Below are 25,786 nucleotides of genomic sequence, written 5' to 3'. Positions count from 1 at the left end.
ACAGAAACACACACACACACACCCACACACCACACACACACTCACACCCACACACACCACACACACACACGCACCGACACCCCCCACAGGCACACACACCACACACACACACACACACCCACACACCCCACACACACACACATACACACACACACCCTACATGCAAACAAAAACACCCACACCCACACCCCCCCCACACACACACACAAACACACACATGCACCCACACCCCCCACATGCACACACAAACACCCACACACACCACACACACACACACATAATAAAAAAAAGACGCACAGATAAGAAAATGGAAAAATCATAACAAGGAGGGGAAATCATTCAGCAAAACTTTTCAAGTTTGGGGTCGATAAAATTGAAAAATAAATGCAGTACCTCATTAGAACGTATAAAATTATATCCGTTGATAAAAACAACACCTCGCTTTTTCTACGTTCAAAATGGAAGTAAAACATGTTTTATCGTGACCCACACACACACACACACCCACACACCCCACACACACACACACACCCCACAGGCACACACACCACACACACACACACACACACAGGCACACACACACACACACACACACACAAACACACACATGCGCCCACTCCACCCACAGGCATACACACCACACACACACACGCACCCACACACTCACACCCACACACCACACACACCACAAACACACACGCACCCACACCCCCCACAGGCACACACACCACACACACACACACACACCCACACACCCCACACACACACACACATGCGCCCACACACCCCACACACACACACACACCCACACACCCCACACGCATACACATACACACACACACCCTACACGCAAACAAAAACACCCACACCCACAGCCCCCCCCCCCACACACACACATGCACCCAGACCCCCCACGTGCACACACAAACACCCACACACACCACACACACACATACATAACAAAAAAAAAGACGCACAGATAAGAAAATGGAAAAATCATAACAAGGAGGGGGAATCATTCAGCAAAACTTTTCAAGTTTGGGGTCGATAAAATTGAAAAAGAAATGTAGTAGCTCATTAGAACATATAAAAATATATTCGTTGATAAAAGCAACACTTCGCTTCTTCTATATTCAAAATGGAAGTAAAACATGTTTTAACGTGACCCACCCACACACACACCCACACACACACACACCCCACATGCACACAGAAACACACACACACACACCCACACACCCCACATGCACACAGAAACACACCCACACACACCACACACACACACGCACCCACACCCCCCACAGGCACACACACCACACACACACACACACGCACCCACACCCCCCACAGGCACACACACCACACACACACACACACCCACACACCCCCCCCCCCCCCCACACACACACACACAAACACACACATGCGCCCACACCCCCCACAGGCACACACACCACACACACTCACACACCCACACACACACACATACACACACACACCCTACACGCAAACAAAAACACCCACACCCACACCCCCCCCCCCCCACAAACACAAACACACACATGCACCCACACCCCCCACATGCACACACAAACACCCACACACACCACACACACACACACATAACAAAAAAAAACGCACAGATAAGAAAATGGAAAAATCATAACAAGAAGGGGGAATCATTCAGCAAAACTTTTCAAGTTTGGGGTCGATAAAATTGAAAAATAAATGCACTACCTCATTAGAACGTATAAAAATATATTCGTTGATAAAAGCAACACCTCGCTTCTTCTATGTTCAAAATGGAAGTAAAACATGTTTTACCGTGACCTACACACACACAGACACCCACACACCCCACACACACACACACCCACACACCACACACACACACCCACACCCCCCCCCCCACACACACACACAAACACACCCCACACGCACACAAAAACACCCACACCCACACCCCCCCCCCCACACACACACCCACATACACAAACACACACATGCACCCACACCCCCCACATGCACACACAAACACCCAAACACTCACACCCACACACACCATACACACACACACATAACAAAACAAAAGACGCACAGATAAGGAAATGAAAAAATCATAACAAGGAGGGGGAATCATTCAGTAAAACTTCTCAAGTTTGGTTCGATAAAATTGAAAAAGAAATGAAGTAGCACATTAGAACATATAAAAATATATTCATTGATAAAAGCAACACCTCGCTTCTTCTATGTTCCAAATGGAAGTAAAACATATTTTACCGTGACCCACACACACCCACACACCCCACACACACAAACACACACACACACACACACACCCCACACGCACACAGAAACACACACCCACACCCCACACACACTCACACCTACACACACACGCACCCACACCCCCCACACGCACACAGAAACACACACACACACACATTCACATACCACACACACACTCACACCCACACACACCACACACACACGCACCCACACCCCCCACTTGCACACACACCACACATTCACACACACACACCCACATACCCTACACACACCCGACACACACGCACCCACACCCCCCACATGCACACACAAACACCCACACACTCACACCCACACACACCACACCCACACACACATAACAACAAAAAAGACGCACATATAAGGAAATGGAAAAATCATAACAAGGAGGGGGAATCATTAATCAAAACTTCTCAAGTTTGGGGTCGATAAAATTGAAAAAGAAATTTAGTAGCTCATTAGAACATATAAAAATATATTTGTTGATAAAAGCAACACCTCGCTTCTTCTATGTTCCAAATGAAAGTAAAACATGTTTTACCGTGACCTACACACACATACACACCCACACACCCCACATGCACAAACACATACACACACACAACCCACACGCACATAGAAACACACACACACACACCCACACACCACACACTCACACCTACACACACCACACACACACGCACCCACACCCCCCACACGTACACAGAAACACACCCACACACACAAACACACACACACACACCCCCACACACCTCACACACACCTGTGCCCCACACACACACACAAACACACACATGCACCCACACCCCCCACATGCACACACAAATACCCACACACACCACACACACACACACATAACAAAAAAAAAGACTCACAGATAAGAAAATGGAAAATTCATAACATGGAGGGGGAATCATTCAGTAAAACTTCTCAAGTTTGGGGTCGATAAAATTGAAAAATAAATGCAGTAGCTAATTAGAACATATAAAAATATATTCGTTGATAAAAACAACACCTCGCTTCTTCTATGTTCAAAAGGGAAGTAAAACATGTTTTACCGTGACCCACACACACACACACACACACACCCACACACACCCACACATACAAACACACACCCCACACACACAGATAAATACACACACACACACACGCACCCACACACACCACACACACACACACACACACATACACACACATGCACACGCACACACACACACCCCACACACACACAAAAACACCCACACCCACACCCCCCCACACACACCCCCACATACACAAACACCCCACCCACACACACACAAACACACACACACACACACACCCCACACGCACACAGAAACACACACCCACACCCCACACACACTCACACCTACACACACCACACAAACACGCACCCACACCTCCCACACGCACACAGAAACACACACACACACATCCGCATACCACACACACACTCACACCCACAGACACCACACACACACGCACCCACACCTCCCACTAGCACACACACCACACACACACACACACACACCCACATACCCTACACACACCCCACATGCACACACAAACACCCACACACACGCACCCACACCCCCCACATGCACACACAAACACCCACACACTCACACCCACACACACCACACCCACATACACATAACAACAAAAAAGACGCACGTATAAGGAAATGGAAAAATCATAACAAGGAGGGGGAATCATTCATCAAAACTTCTCAAGTTTGGGGTCGATAAAATTGAAAAAGAAATTTAGTAGCTCATTAGAACATATAAAAATATATTTGTTGATAAAAGCAACACCTCGCTTTTTCTATGTTCCAAATGAAAGTAAAACATGTTTTACCGTGACCTACACACACATACACACCCACACACCCCACATGCACAAACACATACACACACACAACCCACACGCACACAGAAACACACACACACACACACCCACACACCACACACTCACACCAACACACACCACACACACACGCACCCACACCCCCCACACGTACACAGAAACACACCCACACACACAAACACACACACACACACCCCCACACACCTCACACACACCTACGCCCCACACACACACACAAACACACACATGCACCCACACCCCCCACATGCACACACAAACACCCACACACACCACACACACACACACATAACAAAAAAAAAGACTCACAGATAAGAAAATAGAAAATTCATAACATGGAGGGGGAATCATTCAGCAAAACTTCTCAAGTTTGAAGTCGATAAAATTGAAAAATAAATGCAGTAGCTCATTAGAACATATAAAAATATATTCGTTGATAAAAGCAACACCTCGCTTCTTCTATGTTCAAAATGGAAGTAAAACATGTTTTACCGTGACCCACACACACACACCCACACCCACACACACCCACACATACAAACACACACCCCACACACACACATAAACACACACACACACACACACCACACACACACACCACACACACACACACCCACACACCCCACACACACATACACACACACGCACACACACACACCCCACACGCACACAAAAACACCCACACCCACACCCCCCCACACACACACCCACATACACAAACACCCCACCCACACACACACAAACACACACACACACACACCCCACACGCACACAGAAACACTCACCCACACCCCACACACACTCACACCTACACACACCACACAAACACGCACCCACACCCCCCACACGCACACAGAAACACACACACACACATCCACATAACACACACACACTCACACCCACACACACCACACACACACGCACCCACACCTCCCACTAGCACACAAACCACACACACACACACACCCACATACCCTACACACACCCCACATGCACACACAAACACCCACACACACGCACCCACACCCCCCACATGCACACACAAACACCCACACACTCACCCACACACACCACACCCACACACACATAACAACAAAAAAGACGCACATATAAGAAAATGGAAAAATCATAACAAGGAGGGGGAATCATTCAGCAAAACTTCTCAAGTTTAGGGTCGATAAAATTGAAAAAGAAATGTAGTAACTCATTAGAACATATAAAAATATATTTGTTGATAAAAGCAACACCTCGCTTCTTCTATGTTCCAAATGAAAGTAAAACATATTTTACCGTAACCTACACACACACACACACCCACACCCACACACCCCACACGCACACAGAAACACACACACACACACCCACACACCACACACACTCACACCTACACACACCACACACACACGCACCCACACCCCCCACACGTACACAGAAACACACCCACACACACAAACAGACACACACACACCCCCACACACCTACGCCCCACACACACACCCACATACCCCATACACACAAACACACACACGCACCCACACCCCCCACATGCACACACAAACACCCACACACTCACACCCACACACACACCACACACACACACACATAACAAAAAAAAGACGCACATATAAGGAAATGGAAAAATCATAACAAGGAGGGGGAATCATTGAGCAAAACTTCCCAAGTTTGGTTTGATAAAATTGAAAAAAAAATACAATAGCTCATTAGAACATATAAAAATATATTCGTTGATAAAAGCAACACCTCGCTTCTTCTATATTCAAAATGGAAGTAAAACATGTTTTACCGTGACCCACCCACACACACACACACCCCACATGCACACAAAAAAACACACACACACACCCACACACACACACACACCCACACACACACACACCCCACATGCACATAGAAACACACACACACACACCGACACACCACACACACACTCACACCCACACACACCACACACACACACACGCACCCACACACTCACACCCACACACACACACACATAAAAAAAAAGACGCACATATAAGGAAATGAAAAAATCATAACAAGGAGGGAGAATCATTCAGCAAAACTTCTCAAGTTTATTGAAAAAATATATTCGTTGATAAAAGCAACACCTCGCTTCTTCTATGTTCAAAATGGAAGTAAAACATGTTTTACCGTGACCCACACACACAGACACACACCCACATGCACACAGAAACACACACACACACCCACACACACACACACACACACACCCACACCCCCCCCCCCCACACACACACCCCACATGCACACGGAAACACACATACACACACCCACACACCACACACACACCACACACACACGCACCCACACCACACACACACACACACGCACCCCACACACACAAACACACACACACACACACACACACAGAAACACACACACACACCCACACACCTCACACACACCTACGCCCTACACACACACACCCACACACGCCATACACACAAACACACACACGCACCCACATCCCCCACATGCACACACTCACACCCACACACACTCACACCCACACACACCACACACACACACACGCACCCACACCCCCCATAGGCACACACACCACACACACACACACGCACGCACCCATACACCCCACACACACAAACATACACACACACACACACACACACACACACACCCCACACGCACACAGAAACACACACACCTCACACACACCTACGGCCCACACACACACCCACACACCCCATACACACAAACACACACATGCACCCACTCCCCCCCACATGCACACACAAACACACACACACACGCACCCACACCCCCCATAGGCACACACACCACACACACCACACACACACACGCACGCACCCACACACCCCACACACACACGCACACACAGACGCACACACCCCACACGCACACAGAAACACACACACACCTCACACACACCTACGCCCCACACACACACCCCATACACACAAACACACACATGCACCCACTCCCCCCCACATGCACACACAAACACACACACACACACCCCCCACACACCACATACACACACACATAACAAATGAAAGAGACGCACAGATAAGGAAATGGAAAAGCCAGAACAAGGATGGGTATCATTCAGCAAAACTTTTCAAATTTGTGGTCGATAAAATTGAAAAAAAATGCAGTAGCTAATTAGAACATATAAAAATATATTCGTTGACATCATGATCTAAACAGAAATCTGCTACACCAGATCATGATTTTCAGAGAGGTTGATCCAAAGAACTGAATAATATTAATGATAAAATTATTGCCCTAATACAATTACATATATAAAACACACTGGGAAATGCTGCAATCTTTTTTGCTCCAATAATAGCATTGGGTTCGAAAGAGCAGCAATAGTTAATAAGCTCTTCTTGATGCCCACAGGCAGACTTCCCCCAAAGCATCGAATAGCAACCAACAAGTAAACAACTTTAAACTCAATAAAAATTCAAAGCATTACTGCAATATTTCAACTAACAGGACCGATCACATGTCGGAATCACACATAGCATACTCAGTAAATATCAGAATTCTTACAACCAGAAGTACAAAGTAATTAAAATGATACATTGCATCAAACTGAAAAACAGCAAATGCACCAAACTAGTGCATTGTCCACTAAGCAAAATGGTTTTCATCAAGAAGCTCATCAACCACCAGATTAAAGATTGAATAGAGCACACTTAGCAGCAGTTTAGAAGAACCCTAAAAGCACAAGACACATCACCCACTGTAGAAGCTAGTCCTCTTCATGGCGATGTTTCCTGCTCTTCTTCTCAGACCGCTTCTTGCCCCTACCTACTCGCGAATCATCTAAAGCACTGACATCGGAATCAGGGTTTGAATATGCCTTCCTGCTCCTCCTTTTATGCCGCAGATCAGCAGAATCATCAGAAGAATCATCACCTGAATGATGGTGACTCCTCCTCCTCCTCTTCTCATTCCTACTCTTCCTCTTTATTTGCCTGCACTTCAATTCCTGCAATTTATACCTGCAATTTACCTGATTCAGAAAAGTGCATTCAATTACTTAAAAAGAAAAATAAAAAAGAAATAGAAAAGTACCTTCAAGGTAATCCAACTACTCATACTGCTCAAAAGCAACATGAGATCAGAAAGTAAACCAAAATCCAAAATGCAATGAATACATGGGATGATTAACAAAAATCAATTAGCACTGGGTTAGCTTTGTTTTACTAAGACATTTCAGCAAAAGCTCAAGCGACAAGAAACATAAAACACACAAGACGCCTCAACCTTTAACAAAGTTAGCATAAAAACTTGTAATGAATTTTGATTACTTCATGAAACTTACCTCTCTTCCAAAAAGTTAACGCTAGCGTCTCCTTCGAGTAAAGGAATCATTCACTTTCTAAAGAAGAGCCACAGGAACAGCTGTGTCATTTATCCAGCAACACCACAGACTCAACAACTTATAGGCCTAATATCCTGATTTCTGCAATACTAAAACCACATTACTAGGAAACTGTTACCACTCAAATATGTGTGAAACTGCCCCCTCTCCGTTAAATTCAACTAACGGTGTTAATTTTTTAGAAAATGACCTTTATACCCTTAATATATATTATTTCTTATTTTAATGACCGTTAGATCTTTGTTGATCAAATATTGATCGTTAGTCTAATCAATTAATCTCAACAATTATATTTTAAAAAAATAAAAAATTTAGATTCAACAAATTATTTAACTTATATTATATAAAAATAATTTAAAATTTTATTATTACATATTAAAAAAAAACTAACTACCCCACCCACCCCTTTACCCCCTGGTGCCCCCTCCTACCACCCCCACCCCCACCCCCACCCCCTCCTACCAACAATTTCAAAAAATTGTTGACTAATTTTTTTTTATTCTCTTTTAAAGTTTGAAAGAAAAATAGAAAAAAAAATGCATTGTATTACAACTTAAAGGACACGACAATATATAGGAGGAAAATAGCAATTTTTCCACTTTAAATGAAATTTTCATTAAGTTTAATGAAAAAGTTAACGAAAAGACCAAAAATGCCAAAAAAATTTAAAATTTTAGGATCAAAATTGCAATCTTAAATTGTTTGAGAACCAAAATTGCATTAGTGATTATATTTGAGAACCAAAATTGCATTTGTTTAAGAGGGATTGTCATTTTTAGTCCTATAACTTAAGATATTGGCATGTTTAGTCCTACACAGATTGATTTATAGAATTAAAATTATAATTTAATTGGATTATATGCAGAGCACATTCAATACTCCGTCATTGGTCGATAAAGGATTAACAATTTAAGAATTACAACATTAAATTACAAAACTTAATTCGTATAGGATAAAAGATGCCAACCTCTATATTATAGAACTGAAATTATAATTTTCCCTCAGTATCTTGATAAGATATCACTTGACTGAATTTTAACTCGAAAAAAATTTAATACCATACTTATCTGTATTTATTTATAAATATAATTTATTCCAAATTTAATACCAAACTCAACCTCTGTATTATAGAAAAGATTACAATTTTTCCTCAGTATCTTGATAAAATATAACTTGACTGAATTTTAACTTAAAAAAAAATTAATACCGTACTTATCTGTATTTAATTTATAAATATAATTTATTCCAAAGTATATCAAAGTCTTTGGACCACTCCAAATCAAGTTATAGGATAATTTAAGTATTAAATTATAGGATAAATTACAACGATTTTTTTTAAATATATGATAACTATGATTATTTTTTATTATTTAAAAAATTATAAATATTTTTAAAGTTTACGATCGTCTAATAAATATATTTCATTGTAGGGGTATTTGTTAAATATTCATTAATTCTCAAAAATTATTTATAATTTTTCAAATAATGAAAAGATATTTGATATTATGATAAATTTAAAAAAAACTCCATCGTAATTTATTTTAAATTATAATGCGGAAAATCTAAGAGTATCATGCTTTAATTATTGAAATTTGTGTCATTTTGATAATGATGTTATCAACATTACGTGAGAGAAAAGCAATTATTAGTAAGGTATTGAAAAATACTCAAATTGGCATTATAATAATAAGATTATCCTTAGCATGACCAACACCTTCCATGTAATTATTATTACAATTATGGAGAATCATAGTCCATTACATGAATACTCTTCGAGTCCTGCAATTAACCCAAAGATCATTCCTAATTTTCATTGATTTTTTTTTTGGTAAATATAATTTTTATTAAATAAATAGTACGATCGTACAGTACAACAGTGCTCAATAAGTGGCGTCTCTCTCGACAGACCAAGGGATACGCCAAAGTCTATATAACGCGCAAGAACTAACAATTTTCATTGATCTTGTGTGTGACAAAAAAATTATTATCTTAAACTACTCCAAGAAAAGATAAAATTAGTGGAAAACTATATATTGAGAATAATAAAAATTATCGAAAAAATTATCATTTTAGTCTTGTAAATATGAGGTGTACGAATTCATTTTTGTCAATTTTGTTCTGTAATTTTAAAATTTTCCTACACTGAGGGAAAAAAATGGTCGGAATGTGCTAAAATTACCAGAAAAGTGCACCCAATTAAGCTCGTAACATGCACTTTTCAGGCTATTTTAGAAAATTTCAGTCATTTTTATCCTCAATGCAAGATAGTTTTAAACTTACAGAACAAAATTGATAAAATAGATTCATACAGGACTAAAATTATCACCCCCACATACTTACAAGACTGAAATTATAATTTTTTTCTAAAATTACCCGAATGTTTGAAAATTTAACAACAATAAAGATTGTGTATAAGATGTCAACTAAATTGTTTACTCTACATGTGTCATTAACTGTTTATAATGACAACTTTGTGCGTTTTATGATTGACTTGGATCATAGGTGTGATTCTAGAAGTATCGGTTACACCTTTTGGTGTAACTGATTGTACTTACTTGCGGACCAAATTGGTTTTCGGGCGGTGAAAATCGTAACAGGTGCATTTGAGACTATTCTTATAATGAGATTACCTTTTGTATTTTTTGTCATTAACTACACATTATGTCAATTTTCATGTAATTCTTGAAACTAATTAAATTATAAAAATTATTATTACGATAATTTATTACATGTAATTAGTGATATATACACATATATATACTATCCGTTCACGCATATGTGTGGACAAATAAAAAGAAAATCGATAAAACTGTTAAGGCAAATAACGTTGACACCACTGAGATTAGGCCTAAATTTAAAACACTATCTTCTTTTTACAAAATTACTTCTACAATCCAAGATGTTATAATTGTAATTACAACTACACTCCCCATACAAATGCAAAACTTATACAAATACCCCCCAAAAATATTACACCAACACCCTTCAGGAGGTGTAGCTGTAATGAATACAATAATACCTCCCAGGGGGTGTAGCTATAATTTTACCAAAATACTACACTAACACCCCTTAGGGGATGTAATTGTAATTTTGTAAAAAGTAGGGAATATTTGTGTAAACTAATCTAACTTCAAAAGGTATCGATATAATTTACCCAAAACGTTACTGTACATTAATCATTATGTTTAAATTACGTATTTTAATCAATTTTAACACATATATAGCGTCAAATGAAATGATACAAATGTAGTGTAAGTTGAGGGGGAAAAAAAATAATTGTAATTGTGGGTTTATTAAATATATAAAAATCTGTGTGGAAAAAAAAAATAGAATGGGTGAGAGAGTTATGGAGCAGTGGGTTGAAAAAAAAAAGAATTAAAGGTAAATTACTTTTCTAATCAAATTTTGTTTTAAGAGAAGAAATAAATTACGGAGTAAATTTGGGTATTCAAAAATTGATACTGAATTGTCAGAAGACTTCTCTTCGAGGTCAGGTCGCGATAAGTGACTTCTATCCCGATTCGAGCTTCAAGACAATCCCTGAGAGCACAGAAAACGGGTTAAGCCAGTCGGGAGGTTTCCCGACGAAGGCTCTCCGACGCTCAAGTCAGTACTTTTTCTAGCCTGGAAAAGATATGAGTGATTTAGTTCTCAAGAGTATAAAGTGAACATTACCCGGCTAGGAGCCTCTTTGCTCCTTTAAGTATGATCTCCTCCCCAAGTAGAATGGAGTAAGTGCGGATATATGGCTTTCTTGCCTTATTTATGCACTCTAATTTGTAGCTTAATTGGGTAATCCCATGATCGCAGCATCCATAAATTTCTCTTGGGGAATAATTAATGGGATTTTACCCCTTTTCACGTGGGCGCGTAATCTTCCCCGATCAGATACAACAGTAGGAATTTTTTTTTATATAATAGTATAGATATATATGGTTCGTAAGACCATATATCTCTCGATGTAATTCTTATATTCAATTGGTGAAAAACTCGCATTTTTTGGTCCTACACATTAGAGCTATTTTCAACTTAGTTCTGTTTAATATGATTTCTCCTATTACATCCCAAAAATTGAAATTTATCTCAATTTTAATTGTGATGTACATTTTTGTTTGAATAATAATTTGGTCATGTGCATGTTAATCGAAATACATTGAATTCAAAGCTACTGACCGACCAGTAATAACATGTGTACATGTTTCTAAAGAGTTGATTGCCAATGTCAAAAAACAGTAGCTGGAAATGCATCTAAAGGCAGAAATTAACACTGTCTGCCAGCACATTTATGTAAGAACTTCTCCAATAAATTTTGGCATGAATGGTGAATCATGGCCATATATAACAAGTTTGAAATCAATGCAAGACAGTGTACTAACTGATCATCTCTACAATAATTCATGCATTTATATATATATATATATATATATATATATATATATATGTCCCACAACATTGATTTAGCTGTCTCTTATGAAATCTTTATAACATTAAAATTAAAAAGACAAAAACATATATAGTCATATGTATATATGCAACAAATTTTGGACAATATGAGTGGGGGTCCAACATGTGATGGAAAATCGTATTTTCTGATCTTATATATTAGGGTCTTTTTCAATTTAGTTGTATTTACTATGATTTTTTTACATTGTATTTTATAAATTAAAGTTTTTTTTTTTAATTTTAATCTTTATGTATATTTTTTGCCCTGATGGGATATAACCCGTCCTTGGAAAAAGAACTAGAATGCCCTTTTTTTAGGGTGAGAAATAGAAAAAATGTCACAGGATCCGCGCAGATAAAGTCGGTTGGGTCGGGTCGCGTCCCCCAATCCGACACCTAGACCCGACTGACGTGTGCATTGTAACCACACGATCCCTGACAATGGAGGCTTTAAGATGAAGCCACATGGCCCACTTGATGAAGTACATTTGGGCTTATAAATACCCTCCTTCCAGAGTATTTATGGTATGACATATTTATTACTTTTTACCTTATTTATTATTTAATATCACCTACTTTTCATCTCGAACTCAAACTGATTTGAACGTTGGAGGGTCTTAGTCGGGACACACCTAACTAGCTTAACGTTTGTATTTCTTCTCAGGGACTATTTCAATATTTGGGAGGAGTATTGCAAGCTCAAAACCTACCTTGGAGAGGTCGCATATTTCGCTCGTATTACACCCAATAATTAATTGAGCCATTAGTAGTCTCACTTACAATTTTCAATTAATTATTGGATGAAAAATGCACATTATATGGATTAAGATTGAGAAAATTTTCAACTTATGGAACGCAATGTGAAAAAATCATAATAAATGAGACTAATTTGATAAAGACTCTAACATATGGGATCAAAAATATAATTTTCCAAACATGTTATTGCTGGTGAAATATGCACTTCTCAAATCTACATTCGACTCGACAGCTTTACGAACCAAATTGGATAATGTACTTGATCATTTTTGTTGTCCGGTCAAAATTGGATTAGTAGTTTATTGTGAATTGTACAACTTGACAAAGTAGGTAAAATATACACTCTCCAGATATTCGGTACAATTTTTAATACTTTCTCTATTCTCCCAAGCTTCACCTTGATTCGGTCTTACTAATTTAAGTATCGAAAAACTCTAATCAATATCTTTTATGTTGTTGTACCAAGATTGGGAATGTATGAAAACCTGATACCGAAGAAAGGAGATAAGTAAAACTTAGGGTTGATTACACTTACACATCCCTCTAAAAATGTGAAATTACACTTTTTTCGACCCTTCTGTTAGGAGTCAGATGAAAAATAATAACATTAGGAAAAAAAGTTACCATAATTTTTAAGTTTACTCCTCAGTTAAAATTTTCATGTATATTTTGTAGTTATATATATAAACGGGGTGAGGTTAACATCATTATATTATTTTCATTACAAGTACAAAATTATTACATAAGGGGTAAAATTGAAAATTTTTATAATTTATTTACTTATGTCAGTATTTTTGCCCAAATTCTAACAAAAAGAGGTCGAATGTAAATGATAAATTTTAAAAAGAAGTGTAAATATAATTTAAAAATATTTTTGAAAAAAATATAATTTTATACTTTTCAAAAGGAATTTGTAATTAACCCTAAAATCTAATCCAAATTTGGACCTCAGATCACCCACCATACTTCAAACACGCGGTATTGTAATAATGTTGGTACGCTGATCCATGCAACTAGTGACCTAATCTATTGATCTCCATTAGGCTTTCAAGCCTTTTATCTATTTTTTATGATGAACTAACTAAAATGTACTTGTGAAGTGTAAATTATAATTTTGATTATTATGGAACGTTTTCTTATGGGGTAACTGGACAACTTTTTTTACAAAATTTTCAAATATTTTCATCCACTTTGTCTATTTTGTTTTTACAATTTTTCAACTTTTCTTTTTGGAAAAAAAATAAATATACAGTAAGGACAAAGTTGATAATTTAAGGTTTCCATTCAAAACTTACATAATTTCATCAAACACCAAGAATATTCTTAATTTTTCAAATGATGAGGAGTATTTGTATGTAATTATACCAAAATTCATGAGATTTCATTGTAATTTACTGTGTATATTAAGAAGTTTTAGCATAAAATGAAATAAAATATTGTTATTAAACTTGAATTTATAATAGAAAATAGGTGATTACAAGAAAATATTCTTTTATGTACAGTAAAATGCGAATAGCTCTCGTATAATGTTGTAAATGAGCAAATTATATTTTATGGAGGAAAAGAAAAGTCATTGAGCAAACATGGATAATGGTGAAGTATTGTTTAATTATGGGATAGTTTGAAAAATCATAAATACCAGAAAATTAGATATTCCAAGTCCTCTCCTAGGATGTCGTCGTCTTTCGCTTTGTTTGTTTTGGCGTTCATTTTAACCCCAATAATTACTAAAATTTTACTTTAAGGATGATATCTTATATTTTATTTTACATTTAGTCCCTACGTTAAATAATTGATAGAAATAGTCACGTGAGACTCACATGAGTATTAAGTTGGAGTTTGGAGGGTAAAGAGACATGTGCTTCTCACTGAAAATCTCACTTATTATTCCACAGCTTTGGCCTTGTTTACTTTTAGTTTCAATGGTTACAGTATTCTCACTTTAAGGATTTACGATTTTTCTCGTTTTTCATCTTGCTATTAAATAATTGATGGAAATAGCTATGTGATACTCATGGAGCCGTTAAGTGGGTGTTTTGGAGGAAAATCTTGACCTTTTTCCTCACGATGGGCACCTCTTTTCTATTTTGTCCAACCTGTGAAGGAGCCCATGTATCACTTCTTCATGGTAGTGCAAACTGACACTTGCAATATTGTCACGATCATAGAACCTTTTATCTGGACTTGAAGCACCAATGAGGTTCTCGCATGATACTTAATTTACATTAGTTGAATCACTTATTTTTTTAGACCAAGAGAAGTTCAATTCTCGCAAGTTTCGGAGGACCCAAATGTGTAAGGCTGTAAGCTTTAATAGTTTCCTTCTCTAATCGAAGGTTGCAGTCATAATTCCTAAAAGAATGAAGCATGTGCCTCTTACATGCCCGAATTCCCCCAACACACCCAACTTAACGGCCACACGAGCATCACGCGGTTGTTCTCATCAAATATTTAACTGCATAACGAAAAGTAAAAAACCGTTAAGTTATCCCTCCATTTTCCCACCTAACGATCACGTGAGTTTCACATAACTATATTTTTTAATTATTTAATAAATAGATTAAAAATAAGACAAAATATAAAATATTATTCTTTAAAGTGAAATCTCCGTAATAATTAGGGCCAAAAAAGTGAATAGGACTTAAGTGATAGAGACCAAAAATGAGATGTGTACGAGATAAATTATCATGAATTAGTCTTAAATTTTGCCATTCTAAGTAAACAAAAGACAAATTTATCTTGTCATGGCATATCCCCAATTTAATCATGCAATTATTTATATCGTCAATAATCCCCTCCCACAAAGTAAATATGACCCAAATAATCATAGTCCAAAGAATATCCAAAAAAGAAATCACCCTGAATTTTTTGTTTATTTTGTTTTGAATCGGCCCAGTATTAGAGTTAAAGCCCGCTATTGTAGCTAATTATGGCCGGATTGCGATCCTAAAATTATCTATACCACTTAAATCTCATCACGCTAAGTAAAAGAGACCGAAGAATAATAAATTTAAGTATTTATAGATTATTAAAATTCAATTTGGACACATATCAACCGATATTATTGAATATGAGCCGAAACTTTAAAGTATGAAAAAGTAGAGAAACAATACCAACAGAACTAAAATCAACAACCTTAGCAATGTTGAATAAATTATCCTCTACTTTTGATGGAACCACATGGATCCCTTTGAAACTAAACAAAAACTCCCCCCCCCCCCCCCCCCCATAAAAAAAAAACAGCTAAAAAAAATGGTAAGAACATGACAAAGGCAAGTAGAGAATCCAATTCATCAGCCCTCTGCTAACATTTTTTATGTTGAAAGAGAAAGGGCCACACCACTTAAGGGGCCCTCACAGACCACATTGTCTCATATTCCACTGCCCAAATTTCCCTTATAACATGGAGAAAATTATGGCTGATTTAATTTCCCTGACTATAAAACCTCTCTCCTTCTTCTGCCCCTCTTCACACTCCAACCACACACACACACTCACAATTCTTTCCTCAGTTTCTTGCAAAGGAAAAGGAAAAAAAGACAACATAGAAATGCTGTGGAATTTTTCTTGAATTTGTTCATATATGTCAGTTGAAACCTTTGTCTGTTTTTCCTTTGTTTGAGAAAAGACAGGAGATTAGGAAAGATGGACATAGAATTGGTGAAGTGTGAGTGTTGTGGGCTGAAGGAGGACTGCACACAGGACTACATAAGTAAAGTGAAAGCAAATTTTGATGGGAAATGGCTGTGTGGTCTGTGTTCAGAGGCTGTAAGAGATGAGGTTAATAGAGCTGGGAAGAAGCAATCTGGGATGGAAGAGGCTGTTAAGGCACACATGTCGTTTTGTCGTAAGTATAAATCGAATCCGGCAGTTAAAGTCGCAGATGGGATGAGGCAGATGCTGAGGAGAAGGTCGGGGGATATGTCGACGTCTCCGTCCTCGTCCAAGAAATATTCAAGATCAGCAAGCACATCACGAATGGGATATCATGACTCCACATTCTCTTACTACTAAGTCATATAGGAACCAAAAATTTGAGGCGGCCCTCCAAGATTTTGGTTGAAATAAATAAGGTATATGTCTATCATTCTTGATAAATTCTCATCTTGTCTGATTTTGTACAGGGAGGTCAATTCAGTTGAGGCTGCTACCTGGTTTTTGTTCTTGTCCTTTTATTTTCTTACTTATCTACTGTATTTGAAATCCTTCTCCTCTTTAGACAAAAGAGATAGTTCAAATTTTGAGGGAAAGTGATTTTGAGTTTCATTTTGGATCATACACACCATTCCCATCAACTGAAATCTATTCGGAAATGCATAGTGATGAGTAATAGCATAGACATGCAGAACTACTCCTACGTCGTCCATGATCGCTCAAGTTTCTCTTATTACCTGATTCGAGGTTTCTATTATTAGGACAGAATCATCATACTATCTCCACGGACGGCCAACCGACAACTAGGTGTAACTAGAGAGCTCAGGCAACATTGGGACAGACTTCCCCATCACATCCACTACTTTTTTCTTTCCTTCATCAACAAAAGGATCCTCCAAATCTCTTTTGAAAAGAAAAGAGAGAGAGGGAGAGAGAGAGAGAGAGAGAGAGAGAGAGAGGAATCTGTAACATGCATTAAACTAAAATATAAAAGGTCAACTTCCCACTTAACCAGAAAAGAGTTCATAAAAAGTTATGCTACAAAGCTTTAGTTAGTGTAATAATAGTGCTTGATAATGTACCTAATTTCTGACTCAAAGATTTTGCTCTGAGTTGCATCACCATGATCTTTGAGATCATGAATCAGATGAAGCTTCGATCGAATTGATAGCCGTCCGATGGAGCATAGACAACGCTAATCCACCTGCATAATATCCACCCCACAAGATGAGTGATGATCATTGAGTAGAGCATTTCTTTCTCCAACTGATTAGTTTACCAACTTGGTCAAGACAAAGACAATATTAAATTTTGTCAACAAACTCAACTAACTCCTCAACTTGATGTAATGATTTCAGCAGTATCTCTTTCCACAAAGCAGACGTAAAGAGAATCAAGCAGATCATCAAAGATAAGCTTCATCTGTCCTCAAATCTTCTGATGATGAATGTGGGACTAACAATCTTCCTAAGACGTACGTATCGTTCTGTTGTAAGAGTAACCGAATTAAACAATTCATCTGAGACGATAAACTGAGCGTTGAGATTTTAAGACATCACTGATTCTTGTTTACTACCAAACAAACAGGACAAAACATAACATTAATACCAAGAAAAAGATATGTAAATCCATGAATCATGTCATGTCTGCATAATGTAGGACGTCCCACTATTAACGTGCCATGATTTACACCGTTTGATAATCCTAGATCAACTCAAAAATGAACAAGTTCCCTTTTACTTGAAATTTTCGGACCACTACTTTCTAACCTTAATAGCTGTCTGTTTTTCGCATGATTGGAAAACGTTGACATTCGTTCCAGATGCCGGTATATGATGCTTTCTTGCTTTTAATCTTTTGTCGATCGCATACAGAAGAAGGCAGCTACTCTTCTCTCTGTTGCTCTTGAAGTTTACTCCGAGCAATTGTCGATCGATATCATAAGACAAATGCAGTATTAATTTTGTTGAAAACTGGATTTCAAGATACATAGACAACTACAACAGACAATGAGTGTATATGGAACATTATGCAGATTTTGTTCTCTGTAAGACGTTCTTGACATTGAGTCATTAGTTGCACTAACCAAATTATTTTTCTTCACTGTAACAGGAGCTGACACAAGAAAGAGGGAAAAAGCAAAATAAGCTAAATTATATTTTTAGTCCTGTAAAAATTAGAATTTGCATTTTCATCCCATACTTTCGAGTTGTGATAGTATACTCCGCCCTAATTCCACATTTTATCCAATTGGATGAATATCAACAGAAATTATTAAATTTTTCTATCCCACATTTTATTTAGGCATAATTACATAGTACTCCTCTAGAATTTGGTATAATTAGACATAAATCCCCTGTAACTTGAAAAATTACATCTAATTCCCTTAATATTTATTTTTGTATAGTAAATAGATCCCCATTTGTCAAAATTTACTTTTGTTGATATTAGCAGGAAAAATTCATATTTACTCTCAATTGACTTATTATTCACTTATTGCAAGTCAAACAAATTTTCTCAAACTAAATATTATTAAGGCTTGATAACTTATCCTACTTTTTGGTTGTGATAGTATAATCCGGCTCTGATCCTATATTTTATCCAATCGAGAAAATACTAATAGAAATTATTCATCTATTTTAGGGATAATTACATTTAGACCCTCTTTTGAAATACAAAATTACATTTTTTTCAAAAAATTTAAAATTACACTTATACCCCTGTAAAATTTTACTTTTTACACCTGACTTTCTTTTATCAGAATTTAGACGAAAAATAGCGTATATTACACTTATCATTTTATAAGTACAAAACAATACACGAAAATATTAAATGAGGAGCAAAATAAAAAATTTATGTAATTTTTTTTTGCTACCGTTACCATTTTTAGTCAAAATCCTAGGAAGGAAGTCGAGTGTAAACGACAAATTTTCGAAGAGAATATAAATATAAATTTTTAAAAATATATATATATAATTTTACATTTTCAAATAAAGTTTAGGTATAACCAATCCTTTATTCTCCATATATATATTTTAAAAAAAACTCTTTATTCTAGCCCGCATTTTATCCAACAGGCTCTATCAATCATTTATTTCACACAGAAAAGAAGTTCACGGGCCTTTAAATTTAAAACTTTGGAAGGAGAAAAGAGTAAAAGAGCAAGCAAGGAGGAGAAAATGGATTGAAATTGTAATAAATCAAAAGGTTTTAGGGGCAAAACGGTCATTTTGTCTTTCCTGCTCTCTTGTCCTACTCCAACGGCTGCTTAAATTGAAACCTTTCTCACTCGACCGTTAGATTCAAAATTTGAAAAGAAAACCCACAGCATTTTCTTGGTTTCTCTATACCAAGTCCGAGGAAAACTAATCAAAGTTCCAACGGAGACATTCAAATCCCAGGAAAAATGATTGCAAGAAAACAGAAAACCGTCGAAGCAACCATGAAACCAGTGATGCTCACTCCAAATTCCTCTGTGAAGTCCAGCATCACGGTGGACAGCAACCCATCAGAAACACGAGACAGTTTTTACTTCCCAGGATGCAGGAAGGATGCAAATTGCAACTGCGAGATCTGCATTGCCAGCATAAACGCGACTCTTGATTTGATGCCGCAGAGTATGCATAGAAGCTCTGTCACAAGATTCTCTGCCTCGAGGCCTGTGATTTCAAGAAGCCCTATTTCGTTCGGCACTTCGTCTGCTGATCTTTCGACCCCGAAATCAAGCGCTCGGACAAGGACTCTGGCTGCATCTCCGCCTCCCGGTTCGACTGAGAGGACAGGTCTTGAGGAGAAGGTGGAGAGCGAAAAGAAGGAGTTGGGACATGGGGTCCTTGTGGTGAGAGTATTTTGGGTTTTGATCTTGGTTCTTGGGGTGGAATATGGGTTTTCTTGGCTGGTGTCTGGGGTTATGAAGCCTAGATTGTCGCTGGATATTGTGAAGAATTTGGGTGCAAACTCGCGGGATTTCAAGAGTTTGGGTAGAAGGTTTCATTTCTTGAAGAATGAGTTAGAGGGTTTGGTTGGTAAGGAGGTCTCAAGCTGCAGTTCTGATAATTCCTTGTGGAGAATCAATCAGGTTTACTGCTGAATCTTTCGGCTCATGTGTTGAGTGTTTTGTGAGTCACTGTGTGTGAAAGAACTTTGATTTCTCCATTTTTATTTGATCTTTTTGTTTCCTTGCTTGAGGTTTACTGTGAATCCAATTTTAGGATGGTTTATTGCTGCATTCACGGTGTGTGCTTTACAAATCCATGATCGAGGAGGTAAGCATTTGGGGATGGCCATTGCAAGCTGCTGGATTGCTCAAAGCAGAATTTTCTTCACGATCGTTTAGCATTATATCGGGACGAGTTGCAGAGGTAACACAACTTACAAGTTGCATGATATATGTAACTACGACTGCATGTTATATATCGACTAAGTTTCTTGTAAGATTTTGTCATTTGTGCATCATTTTGTTATAGTGGTCCAATGTGGAAGCCAAGTATTTCATACCGAGGGCTAGTAATAGTTCGTGGGAGCAAGGAAAATGGACCGCCTCTGTGGTGCAGTTGGACCCAAATACTTGGATCCTTGAGTATAAACGGAGCTTTCTCATGGACAACCCAAAACTGGTTTCGGCTGCAGGGGAGTTCTTGAAGATCAGGCTAACAAGAGAGATTAAAAGGATGATGCAGGAATTCTGGCTGCTATCTGTGTTTGGAAGCCAAGATTTTGATTATACAGAAAGGAGTATCCCAATCCCTACTTAAGACATGAGAGAGCATGTGATTCTCATTCCTTGTGAGAATCTTTTGATGTTATAGTAATTTCTTTGGCTCTAGAGACAATACGAGTTAGGTGCAGCTGGTTTATGTTTCAGCAGTTGTTCATTGATATATTGTTGATGAGTACCACTTTTACTTCAACAAGGCAACATATGGATATTATAGAAATGATGCAGAAATAGATTGCAATGGATAGAATCCAAGATTTATATACATATATTCACTGTTTTATCTCAATGTTATGGAACAATTTTACTTGATTCTCACCAGTAGTCCTTGCAAGAACACGAACCATCTCTACAATGGTGAAATCTAGTTCTATCTCTTACGATGATTTCCACATTGAACACCTTTGATGCCTTCTTCATAAAGTTGTGGCAGTCCTCACAGATTCTGAGGTTCTTGATTATACGGATGCAGGATTGTTTTTCCCTGCTTATTAGTCCGTAACACAGAGCTAATTTCTCGCTGTGCCAAAGTACAACCTCTTTCTTTTCATCTTCATCTAAGTCTACCAAAACACTGCTGGTATTTGGAGTGTAGCCTGCTTGTTTCAGCTTGTCAACAACCTCATCTAACTTCACATAAATTTCATCTGTTTGTTTATGTTTTTTATCTGCGGTCAAAAACTCATGTATCTCATTATCCATTTCAATCATACTGCGTCCTTGTTGCTTTGATATGCCTTTATGTCTCATGAATTGTCTCACCGCTCCAACATTTTCCCACCTTTTCTCTTTCGCATAGATGTTTGATAAGAAGATATGGGCCCCATCGTGGTCAGGATCTAACTCGAGAAGACGTTTTGCAGCAAATTCTCCTAATTCAAACTCACCATGGATCCGGCAGGCAGCCATCAGGGATCCCCAGATGACAACATTTGGGGCCATTGGCATACTCTCAACAAGTTCCAGGGCATCTGCAAGGTGATTAGCTCGACCATACAAATCTACCATGCATCCATAATGTTCTAATCTGGGTGTAATTCCATATTCGTTTACCATTTTTTCAAATGCTTTTTGTCCCTCTTCAACTAATCCTGCATGGCTACAAGCATAAAGAACACCCACAAATGTAATCCAGTTGGGTTCCACATTTTCAAGTTTCATCTGTTGAAAATGTTTCAGGGAATTATCCACATCTCCATGGATAGCAAATGCACTGATCATGCTGGTCCAAGATATGACATTTTTCCTATGCATCCGACCAAAAACTTCTTTTGCTTCCTCAAGACTTCCACATTTGGCATACATATCGATGAGGGCATTATTTATAGGCAGAGCTTTCCCAAATCCATTGTCAGTCACATATAGATGGATCTTTTTGGCTTGATCCAATGCACCAAGATGTGCACATGCTGAGATAACACTTAAAATGGTAACTTGGTCAGGTTTAATTCCATGTCGCAGCATTTCATGAAATATCTTAAGAGCTTCTTGAGGCTTATCACTATCAGCATAACCAGAAATCATTGCACTCCAACACACCAAATCCTTATCAACCATTTCATCAAACACTAATCGAGCAGCTTCAACATTGCCAACTTTTGAGTACCCAGAGATCATGGCAGTTGAGGCCACAACATTAGTTGGCTTCAACTTATCATACAAACTTTGTGCCATGTCCATGGCGCCTGAACTTGCATACATGTTCACAAGTACACTCTGTAAATGAGAGTCAATCACAATGTTATTATCGGATATGAACCCATGCACTAGTTTTCCAACATCCAAATTTCCAAAACGGCTGCATGCAGAAAGAATGGTGGTAAAAATTCTCTCATCTGGTTCCACTTTTGAGCCCTTCATCTCTTCCAGCAAGGCCAGTACATCATCAAAAAGCTGGCTTTGGCAATACCTGTTTGAATATGTACACAAAATCACAATCAGGAAACACCCAATCTAGATCTAACCATTTCAAATCTGAAGTCCCTCTTAGTTTTACTTACTAAAAAGTAGCAACCTCAGTGTGTTGACTATGTACATAAATAGAATTTGATCTTCCAATCATTACACCTCATAAGTTTATAGCAAAAGCAAGATGAAACGACACATTCCATTATGAAAAATATGCTTCGTTTTAGGTAGCAGATTATCACTATTATCCAAGTATGTGCTATAAAAAATCCTGTTTGATTTTAAAGATGGCGGCATCCTTTCCATCTATAACATAATACAAATGATACATTTCCACTTCTATAGAAATGATGCATGATGTAGTTCATAAAGGTAAATCATGAAATTTAATAGTGAAAAACTTCACACTTCAGAAAACGCAAGAAAATTACACTGACTAAAAAATTTATCGACACATCCTTAAAAAACAAACTCACCCGTCTATCATAATAGTCCAAGAGACAACATCTTTATACGACATTTTATCAAACACAAGACGGGCCTCCGAAATGAGCCCACAAGCAGCGTACATCCCCACTAACGCTGTTTCCACAAAAGGGTCGGAGTCGAACCCAAGTTTCGCGGCTAACCCATGAATCATTTTCCCTTCACTGAGCGCCATAGCTTTTGACGCCGCCTTCAGTAACAGCGGAAAGCTGAACCTGTCAATGGGGAAAGCTTTTTTCTGCATTGTTTGGAAAAAGATGAGCGTCTCATCGGCATTGTTCGAGCGGGAGAGGTGTTTGAGGAGCTTGCTCGAGAGTTGGGGCGGTGGTTGGCGTTGGGCGGGGATAGAGGAAAGGAGTGACAAAGCGTATGAAGGGTAGGAGAGGGAACAGAGGATGAGGTTGAAGAGGTGATGGTGGTGGTGCCCGTGGTGTGGATTCCTGAGGAGGTGAGCATGGATTTGTTTGAGGTGGGGGAGAGAGGTGGCGGTGGAGATGAGCTTGTTGAAGTTGGCTTGGGGGAGGGCCGTGGCGGCGGCGGCGGCGGGGTAGTGAGGGTGGAGAGGCGTGGAGAGGAGGGGCTGGGCCATGAGGATGAAATATGTTTGATAAAAGAAATGGAGGGAAATCTCTCACTTTGTTCTTATAAAAAAAATAAGTTAAAAAACAATAAAATAAAATCATTACCCTAATTTAAATTTAAGATTAATTTCTAAAAGATTATTTAGATTCATTTTGTTGAATACATAAGATTGGCTTCAATATATTTTTTGCTTTAATTCAAACCAATTTCAGCTCAACTTGTCCTAATTTTGTAATGAATTATAAATTATTGAGAAATTACAACGTGTTTTCTTGAAATTCGACGTAAAGACAAATATTTTTTATTATTTGAAAAATTATAAATATTTTTTAATATTTGATAAAATTTCTTTGATAGAGACGGATTGTCAACTTGGATCTTGTCGTATTTTTCTTTAAAAAGAAATTGAACGAAGTGAATGGAAAAAATTTAAATATTATATTAAAAAGAATATCCAAGTAGTCCATAAAAATTTAAAAAAAAATAAATAAATAAAATTATAATACATAGTCCACAATATTATTTTGATCAGTTCACATAAAAATTGATGAAAACTTAACAAAAACTAACGAATTAAGCTAATTGCTATCCCGCCGTTAAAATCATGGGGGTATTAGTAATTTTTTTAA

The 25,786-nt window shown here is 38.0% G+C and overlaps 3 protein-coding genes across 3 annotated transcripts; 2 read left to right on the top strand and 1 right to left on the bottom strand.

Annotated features, from left to right (window-relative positions):
- The first annotated feature begins 17,232 nt into the window (after positions 1-17,232).
- LOC105157009 (uncharacterized) lies at positions 17,233-18,076 on the top strand. The gene has a single exon (XM_011073299.3). It carries the CDS (start codon positions 17,456-17,458, stop codon positions 17,822-17,824), a length of 369 nt encoding a protein of 122 aa, XP_011071601.1. The 5' UTR covers positions 17,233-17,455; the 3' UTR covers positions 17,825-18,076.
- Positions 18,077-20,755: 2,679 nt separating this feature from the next.
- Positions 20,756-22,462, top strand: LOC105157008 (C-8 sterol isomerase). Its single transcript, XM_011073298.3, has 3 exons — positions 20,756-21,542; positions 21,676-21,825; positions 21,931-22,462. Exons 1-3 carry the CDS (start codon positions 20,871-20,873, stop codon positions 22,216-22,218), a joined length of 1,110 nt encoding a protein of 369 aa, XP_011071600.1. The 5' UTR covers positions 20,756-20,870; the 3' UTR covers positions 22,219-22,462.
- LOC105157083 (Pentatricopeptide repeat (PPR) superfamily protein) lies at positions 22,429-25,178 on the bottom strand. The gene is made up of 2 exons (XM_011073376.3): positions 24,566-25,178; positions 22,429-24,090 (listed from the first exon to the last, which is right to left on the bottom strand). The coding sequence occupies exons 1-2, from the start codon at positions 25,162-25,164 to the stop codon at positions 22,497-22,499; spliced, it is 2,193 nt and encodes a 730-aa protein (XP_011071678.1). The 5' UTR covers positions 25,165-25,178; the 3' UTR covers positions 22,429-22,496.
- Positions 25,179-25,786: the final 608 nt, after the last annotated feature.

The sequence above is a fragment of the Sesamum indicum genome, linkage group LG3, assembly GCF_026168435.1.
Source record: "Sesamum indicum cultivar Baizhima isolate 11 linkage group LG3, ASM2616843v1, whole genome shotgun sequence".
Taxonomy (NCBI): Eukaryota; Viridiplantae; Streptophyta; class Magnoliopsida; order Lamiales; family Pedaliaceae; genus Sesamum; species Sesamum indicum.
This window is presented reverse-complemented; position numbering and strand designations above follow the sequence as displayed.